This window comes from Dromiciops gliroides, chromosome 5, assembly GCF_019393635.1.
Source record: "Dromiciops gliroides isolate mDroGli1 chromosome 5, mDroGli1.pri, whole genome shotgun sequence".
NCBI classification, from domain to species: domain Eukaryota; kingdom Metazoa; phylum Chordata; class Mammalia; order Microbiotheria; family Microbiotheriidae; genus Dromiciops; species Dromiciops gliroides.
Window position 1 is genome coordinate 226470126 of NC_057865.1, and position 9104 is coordinate 226479229.

General features: G+C 53.8%; 1 protein-coding gene across 1 annotated transcript; it reads left to right on the forward strand.

Annotated features, from left to right (window-relative positions):
* Window positions 1-1445: 1445 nt before the first annotated feature.
* On the forward strand, window positions 1446-4001 carry INHBE (inhibin subunit beta E). Its single transcript, XM_043965316.1, has 2 exons — window positions 1446-2370; window positions 2631-4001. The coding sequence occupies exons 1-2, from the start codon at window positions 2073-2075 to the stop codon at window positions 3383-3385; spliced, it is 1053 nt and encodes a 350-aa protein (XP_043821251.1). The 5' UTR covers window positions 1446-2072; the 3' UTR covers window positions 3386-4001.
* Window positions 4002-9104: the final 5103 nt, after the last annotated feature.

The window sequence follows — 9104 nt, forward strand, 5'->3', positions numbered from 1 at the left end:
TCCCTAGAGAAGTCACTTCCTTGGGGGAAACTGGTCATCTCTGGACCACATGTTGTCCAGTGGCCTTGTACTGCCACATGGTGGTGGCCAAGGGTATTGTGGCTTAACCACTGTGCATGAGGAGGATGGGGTAGGATTACATGCCTCCTAGTTGGTGACAGTAGTACCCATATGCAGTGCATACCCAGTGCAGGGCCTAATAAGGAGAGCGTTAAGGTGGGTCATGGGGCTTCAGGGTAAAAAAAAAAAATGTCATGGGTTGCCAAAAAGTCAAAGCTACTCTGAGTAACAGCTCTTTCTATCCTCACCACCCCCATACCATCATTTTGTGGGGAAACCAAGGCATAGAGAGCTGTACTCATCAGTACAATATTCTGATCTTGCTTCTAGGCTAATTAGCTGTTACTGTAGCCCTGGGCAAACCGCCTAACCTTCCTTAGCTTCAGTTCAGTGTGTGAAATGGAATAACAATAGCACCTACTTTACAAGGGCTGTTAGGAGGCTTGAATCAGATAATATACATTTGCTTAAAGCAGCAAATAGACAATAGCTAGTGTCATTAGGCTGGGAAGTTGAGATGTCCTGGGCCATAGAAGCCTCTACTCTGCAGGTAGCATTTTTTTTTTCAGGGCAATGAGGGTTAAGTGACTTGCCCAGGGTCACACAGCTAGTAAGTACAAAGTGTCTGAGGCTGGATTTGAACTCAGGTCCTCCTGAATCCAGGGCCGGTGCTTTATCCACTGTGCCACCTAGCTGCCCCCTGAAGCCTCTACTCTGGAGGTCCAAATTGTTGGGAAATTGTTATAGTAGATTGAGAGGAGACTGGGCCAAATGCTTACTCCTCTCCTACTAAGCCCGACCTGTCCAGAGCTAGAGGGAAAGTGATTGGAGGAGCTGAGCCATTGCACTCCAAAGTCCCAGTCTTCCTCCCTCATACCACAACCTGAAAAAAGAGAGGTGTTAGCAAAGCAGGCCTGCTTTTAGTACGCTAACAATTCTATGCTCTTCTCATCACCATAAAGGAGATTAGATCAAGTGGCAGTGCCCAATCCAAGAGCTGGGCACCGGGCCCTCCTAAGTGCCATGCCCTTCTGCCAGCTGTGATGGACTCTGCCCGAGCTCCACAATTGCATCACCCTTCCCACCTCCCTTACCTCTGGGTTTCCCCATTCATCCCAGTCACACACCTCTCCACCTCACCACCAGTCCTCTCCCTCCCCCACAATGTGCTCATGTCCAACTGGACTCTGGGCAGCCAGCACACGTAGGGGACAAGGGGTGACTTCTAGGTACCCCGTGGCACCTGCCACCTAGGCTTGGCCTTGAGAACTCTGTTGCTGCTGCACTTTCAGCCACCCTGTTCACTGTTAGGGGGATGAAGTCTTGGATTCCCTTTCTGGCCTGGCCCCTCCAAAGCAGGAGGCACTAAAGTCTCAACAGTCTACTCTCTGTTAAGTCTAACTGCTTTAGGGGAAACTAGAAAAGCTGAAAGTGGAAGGTATTGGGGAGAACTGTATGACGAGCACCACTCCTTTACCTGGCTCACATGGTATCCCCTCCCCCTCTCCTGGACCCTGGGATCGGAGTCTGTGAAATCATCCTCTTTCTTGCATCATTCTTGTCCACGTCTCCCCCCAACCCCCACCCCCACATACCCCTTCCCCAAGCCTGTCACCACAGCCAGCTTGGTGAAACTTGAGCTCTGGGAGGGGTGGGGGATCTTCCACTCCCCCCCACCAGGGACCTGATTGACAGGAGAACTGGCCAATCCTGGTGCTCAGGAGGTGGGTCTGCCTATTGACCACTGGGTCGGGGAGCCCCAGGCTGACAGCTCAAAAGAGGCCCTGGGTCAGTAAGCTGAGTGGATCGACCAGGGAGACAACTCTGCATACCCCACTTTTCATCGGACAGTTTTTTTGTTTTTGTTTTGGGGTTTTTTGTTGTTGTTTTTGTTTCCAGGGTACGAGAACAGGAGATACCTGCCTCTCCCTTCTGCAGGGGGTAAGTTTGTAGCCTGTGCCTAGTAGACCCTATTTTCCCCCTGGCCTGCACCTAGGATAGCCACAGGGAGAATGGGGTACCCAGATGCCTGGCTCCTACTGGTACTGCTATGGGCACTAGCAGGGGCTCAGAGAGCAGGACCTCGGTGCCCGTCATGTGGCTTACCCACACTACAACCCCAGGAAGAGAGGGCCCTAGTCCTGGAGCTGGCCAAGCAACAGATCTTGGAGGGGCTACAACTAACCAGTCGTCCAAGCATATCCCATCCTCCCCACCCTGCAGTCCTGGCCAGAGCCTTAAGGAGACTGCAGTCTAAGAAGGTGGCTCAGATGAACCAGGTGGAGACCATCAGCTTTGCGGCAGAAACAGGTAGGTGAAAGAGAGGACAAGCCTAGCAGGGAAAGACCCAAAGGGAGACAGAGACAGGAGGAATACAGCCCAAAGAGGGATGCGGTTGCAGGGAGAAGGTGGGAGAGGTGGGGTTGGGAGCTGATGTCCTGAAGCCCTTGTCTCTTAAGTTAGGGTAGAAAAGAAAAGGGATTTGAAAAAGGGATGAGAGAAGAATGTAACTCCCCCACCGAAAACCCAGTGCTCTCACATTCTCATGAACCACCACTCTTTTCCCACAGACTCCTTCTCCACTCCAGCCTGTGGATCCATCCTCAGCTTCCATCTCTCCACTCCTTTGCACCTACCTCCATACCACATCCGTCTTTGGCTGCACTTGCAGCCCACGCTAGCTGGTACCCCCTCCATTCAAATCTTCCAGTGGGGTTTGGAGAGAGAGGTCCAGGGAAACCAAACTCTGCTGGCTGAGCATCGAATGACCACTCAAGGATGGAATGCTCTGACCCTGCCTTCTCAAGCACTGGAAAGCACTGGCTCTGGTGTTCTGAAATTCAAGTTGGTCTGCAGGCCTCATGTAGGCAATGCCACAGCTGCAAGGCACTTACTTCTGGATACAGCTGGACACCACCAGCCCTTCCTGGTGATTAAGACCCAAGCCAGAGCACCTGGGGGGGATCGGGCCAAGAGGAGGACCCCTACATGTGAGCCTGGGAGCCTTCTATGCTGCAAGCGGGACCACTATGTAGACTTTCATGAACTGGGCTGGCAAGATTGGATCTTGCAGCCTGAGGGGTACCAGCTAAATTATTGTAGTGGACAGTGCCCGCCCCACCTGGCTGGCAGCCCAGGCATTACTGCCTCTTTCCATTCTGCTGTCTTCAACCTTCTCAAAGCCAATAGTCCCTGGCCGTCTGGCCCCTCTTGTTGTGTTCCCACAGCCCGTCGGCCACTGTCCCTCCTCTATCTTGACCAAAATGGCAATGTAGTCAAGACTGATGTACCTGATATGGTAGTAGAAGCCTGTGGCTGCAGTTAGCAAGGGGGTTCAAGGGATTAAGAGCTAGGGAGAGTGTGAATAGTGTTGGTCCACAGAAGAAGGGGGTCAGCAGGTCAATGGCTGAGACTGTCTAATTCCTGACATCCCCTCCCCAGTTGACCTGGTAGTCTGGCCCCATGGGCTAACCCTGATGAGTCTGACCTGGGACTTTAGTGTCCAGTCAGTTTCAGGCTGGTTGGAGAATGGGGAGATGGGTAGGGCATTCCTCTAAATGGTTCTTGATAGAAGAAGATTCCTACCCTAAACACTCCATAGAAGAGATGGTTAAGGGGTGGGGAGGGAGGGGTCAGAAAAGTTGCTCATGCCTTCAGAGAGAGAACTTCCCGGCAAATAGAGGAAAGGGTAGTTAATTAGGGCATGGGAGAGTGTCGTGTAGGGGAGATATATAATAGGAAAAGGGGTTAGTGAAGTGCTTTGTGGGAACTGCTAAGAGGGAGATGGGCCCAGGGAAGGAGTCTGGGAGGGACTTAGAGATAGGAGCTTGGAGAAGCTGATGAGCCTCAGAGAGGATCACCCTCTACTTTTGGCAGGGGTGAGGCCCTGCTGGGGAGACAGAGACATTTTTATATTTTCCTAATAAAAATGAGAAGAAAAAGTCACAGGTGCGTGTGTGTGTCTTGCTATAGGGTTTGGGGGAGACTCAAGGACTGGGATGGGAAGGGGGAGCATGTCCTAAAGGTAAAATGCTCTGCAGGACAATGACATGTGGATGGGTCTGGAAAAGAACCACGTGTGGAGTTTCTTTGTACCAGGTGACTATCAGTCTGACCAGGCTGATCTATGTCCCTGACCCTCTGGAAGTGGTCGATGCCAAGTGGGGGAGGGAGGAGGAGGAGGAGGAGGAGGAGGAGGAGGAGGAGGATCTTCACCCTGGCTCCTTATCTCCTTTTGTCCCTTAGTAATTTAAGTTGGGGGGTATGCTGTGCCCAACTTTTCACTAGCTCTACCTTTGTCCTGTGTTTCCCCCCAAACAAGCAGTTGATCCACTGACCCTTCTCCCTGACTTCCCAAGAAATACTTTGGAGCATGTTCCAAGATATAACGAAGGGAGGGAAATTGGGGGCTTGTGGAGGAGGTAAAAGAGAAGTAACAAAGATAATTAGAAAGGGGCATTCTTCAGGTTCCTGGTCATGACCTTGTTCCCCAACCCTCTACACCCCCCCACATCATTCTTTTCCCCTCCCCCATCAGAGACTGAAATAGTTGACCCTTCCCCTGCATCCTGTCTCCATGGCAACAAGAGAGCCAACAGGACACTGAGGGACAGGGGACAAGAGCAGTCTTCCTTTCTATACACAGAACCCTTTACCTGTTTCTGACTGCATTTCCCCCGAGTCCGTGTATCCATTTATATCTCCATCTCTCACTTTCTCTTGGTATACTCACACTCTCTTGGCTCTCACAATACTGGCGTTTGGGAGTACAGAGAGCTTCTTTCATTGTCCCTTCCTCCCAAGGTCCCCACTACCACCATAATCATACATCTGTGTCTTTAGACAGGTTCAGGCTAAGGTGATGTTCATCGGGGGGGCCAGCAGAGGGAGCAAGGAGCAACGAAGAAGAGAGAGGGGAGAGGGGAAAGGTACTATCGCAGGATGGCTGACATCTCCAAAACCTATGGACATAGGAAAAGCAGGGCGGGACGGTTGAAGAGGATCAGTGTTGCCGTCCTAGGGTTCTATATACCCAAACTGGGCCTTCCAAACCCAGACAACCTACCCCAAAGCTGCCAGCTTTTGTCTCTCTCGTTTGCTATTGCCTTTCAGTCCCCCATTCCCACGGTTCCACAGCCTTGGTCGGCTTCTCTTCTTCTTAACACCCCCAAGTACTTGCCTTGCTTTTTTGCTACCCTAGTTCCCGGGGTCCTTTACCCCATCCCAATTCCTGCATGGCCAGAGGAGGGCGGTATCCACATAAAAAGGGAGAGAACTGAGTTCTAGTTTTGCTTAAGATACCCTCCTCCCCCTGAGCACACACCCCCACCCCACGAATTCTCTCCACTTCGGACTTTATTGTCTTTCTCGGCTTCTAGGGTTTTCTGTCTCTGGCTACCTCTCTGTCACTGAGAGACGATCCCGAATTTCCAGGCCGGGATTTTCCGCTAGCCGAGGGCAGCGTGCTCAGTCCTAGAGCTGTAGTTGAGGGTTAGGGGAAAGGGTCCCTCCTAAAAAGGGGAGGATTCCAGTAGTCCGGGGGTACAACAAGTCTGACATCCCCCTCTTTCCTTCCTGTAGCCCCCAAGCCTAGTTCACCAGAACAGCACGAGGGAGGGTAATGGGAGGGGAGGGGAGGTGTGAGGGGGACAGCGCGCCAACAGCGCTAGAAGGAGAAAAAGTTTTTGCAAAAAGGAAAAAAAAGTTTGCGCGTCTTGCGGGTGGTCCAGGCTCCCGGCCCGGCAGGCGGGGCGGGGGGGCCGGGTTGGGGGGGCGGGGGCGGCACTGAGGCTGCGCCGCTGTGGCCCTGCCCGTCCCCCCCTCCCCCCCCAGCTCCCCACTGCACACCCCCCAGCCCCGACTCCAGCCCTGGACTGCGCATCCCGCGTCCCGAGCCCCGATGGAGGTGAGAAAGGGGCCAGGTCAAGGACCACCTGGGAGCCATGGGGGAGGGGGTTGAGGAGGGGGGCACTGGTTTAGAGGGATTCCCCGACACTCTCACCTCAAACCACCCACGCCGTGATAGAAATCTCGGGAACAGGGCAAAGTGTGGGGGAGCTCTCTGTGGAGAGATGAGAAAGTTTGTAGCTCCTCTGTCTTCGTCTGCTTCTGTCCCTTTCTGTTTCAGTCATCACTTTGTCTCTTTGTCTCTGTCGTCCGTGTATATTAGAAATATTTCCTATCATTCATTTGGTAGCGTTGGAGAGATCTTAGGTGAAAGGTTTAGACAGTTGGAAAGGAGTCTCAGGTGTCTTGATGTCCCGAATCCGAGGGCAGCGGCTTGGTTCCTCATAACCCCAGAACTTCAGGGGTTGGGCATATGTGAAAAGAGGGAAGTGTTGTCTGAGTTTGTACCCCAGTCTGTGTATGAGAAATTAATTTCTTTGCTTGGTTTGGGATGGGGGTAATTAATGTCTCCTAGATTGGACAGGTAGGACTGTGGGGTTGTCCCTTTAGCTCCTAATGTCGGCTTTAGGCCCCACACCTCTGGTGACCTTATCCCCAGGTTATTCTCCTGGCTTCCAAAATGCGTGGAGGTGGGGAGGGGTCGGGGGAGGGGAGAGAGAATCTCCAGGGAGACTTTCCCTCTACCCTCTGACCTCAGGACCACCAGGGCGCTGAGGATAGACCGGGGAGACCCCTGTGGGGCTGGTCTTGGACCTATTCCTCATCCCTTCCGTCCAGTTCCCCGCCCAAAGAAGGCCCGGGGACTATAAAGCCCCCTCCTTCTGCCCAGACCACCCTGCCTGCCCTGTAGCCTCTTTCAGGTCCCATGACCCCGAAACAATCTTTCAGCCCGCAGCTGGCTCCTTGGTCCGGATTAGGGCCCCGTAGGGGGCTGGAAGAGGAACTAGGGTTTTGGGGGGCTGGGGTCTCTACAATGGAATGTGAAGCAGAGGTCCCAGGGTCACTATTCTTTTGCTAAAGGACGAGGCCGGGGGCGATTTTCCCGTGTGGATGGGGAGAGGCGGCGGGTGGTTTTCCCTAAGAGGTGGGACTCGGAGCCCCCCACCAACACTACCTTACGGTCCGGCATCCCCGCCAAGATGCCAAGCCCCGCCCCTTACGTCACTTGGGGGTTCCCGGGGGGGGAGGGTTTAACCCTTAGGACACCAAACGGGGAAACCGGGGACCTTGGGATTCCCTGCTCCCCCACATCTGATCCCACTCCTCTAGTTATTGCTCCCATCTTCCTTTTCCTAGAACTCAAGTAGTTCCCTGTCCCTCTCCTTTCTGAGTGAGCTTCCCATATCACCCCTCCAGCTGACGAGATTTCTCACTTGCCACAGGACCCCCGGCTTCTATATTTAGACACCCCCATTGCAACCAGGGGCTCTGCCGCCCGGTTTCTGGCGGAGAAGCAGTGAGGAGGGTGGAATGCGCCCCGCCCCTCAACGCCCTCCCTTTCCTCCTCCCCAACCCCCTCCCAGCCTCTTGGCCGGGATCTCTGGGAGGGGAGGGGGGTGGCAGGAGGGAGCTGAGCCGTCTGCAGCTAGAGTCGGGCGGCCTCAACTTGGGTGGGCCGAGGAGGGACTGAAGCCCTGGGAAGGCGGGTCCGGAGGAGGGGGCGGCGCTTACTCCCTGGAGTTGAGGAAAGGGAGTGGGAAATTAGGGACATCAAGGGAGTGGGGATCCGAAGTTCAGGAACTTCTTCTTCGTCCAGGCAAACTTTGCTGAAGTTAAAAAAGTTGGGGAACTTTTCCCTACACTCATGTGAAGAGGGAACAGGGATAGCCCAAGGTTGAAGGGAGAGGTACCCTCCATCTCCACATGGCTTCCAGGTCCCAGGCAGAGGGCACCAAAAGAGGAATGACAACAGAATGGATGGGATGCAGTTTTGGCAGGGAGGGCTGCTGTCTCCAGTCTGGAGGGATGGGGTGCCGGGGGAGGGAGGAGCTGTGAAACTGCTTCCTTCAACCGGGTGAGTCACAGAGGGAGGAGTCAGGAAAAGAGCCCCCTACCCCACCCCAGCCAGCTGCCAGCCAGCTGTGCCCACCACCCACCTCGACTGAATGCCAGGGTCAAGTGGGGGGTCTTGCAAGCAGAAATGGGGCTGGAAAGGGAGGGGCCATGATCCATAATGGATAGGGGAGCTAGAGTTGAGTTGTGGGGTTCGTGCTCCCCGCCTCGTCTTCTCCCTCCCTCAGTCTAAATCCCAACATCCCGGGATCACCCACCGCGATGCCTCCAGCTCCCCTTCCCACCCTACCACACCCCACCCTCATTCCCCGGGAGTCTGAGAAACGTGGAGTGGATTCCAAATGGAACCGAATCTGTGAGTGGAGTAATTTGCGAAGGGAAATTGGTTCTCAGTATTTCTCTTTCTCTTTCTTCCTTCCCCCAGTCCTCCTTCTCCCTATCTCTGTCTCTGTCTCTCTCCGCCGTCTGTCTCTCTGTCCCTTCCTCTCCTCCCCTTTCGCTTTTAACTCTATATCTCTTATCCCTTCTCCTTCTCTCCTCTCCCTACCCCGAGACAAGGGGTGAGTGGGGAGGTAGGGGTAAAAAGGATCTCTATTTCTCCCAGGCAGGCAGCACACTACCTAAGTAAAAACTCCTGTGGCTCCGCCTCTTCTTCCTTTACCCCTGCCTCCCGGCAGTGTCTGACTCCCCTGAGATTGTCTTCTCTGTCCCCCTCCGTCCCGCCGCCCCGGAGCCAGGCGGTAGGGAAAGAAAGAGGGGGAGCAGCTGCGCCTCCCACTGTGGACCAACAAACAGTCTGTTCTCCGGGACGATCGCGAGGGCTCCCTCTGCTGAGCACTAGAACTACTGCAATCTGCTCAGCAGGGGACCAAGGAGGGGGAGAACGGGAGAAAAATTTGGGAGAGAAAAGTTGGGGTCCATTAAATTGGGGAAAAATCATACAGTTTCGTACCCTCCTATTTACTCTATCGCTGCTAGTGTTTGAGAAAGCAGGCAAGTGCGTGAGAAAGAAGGACTTCGGTGACTTCGACATGTGGTGCTAAGAACAATTATCCATATGTCTGTGTGTATCTACGTATATAAACAACAATAGTATTGATAGGGCGCTGTAAGCTTTGTTTCAT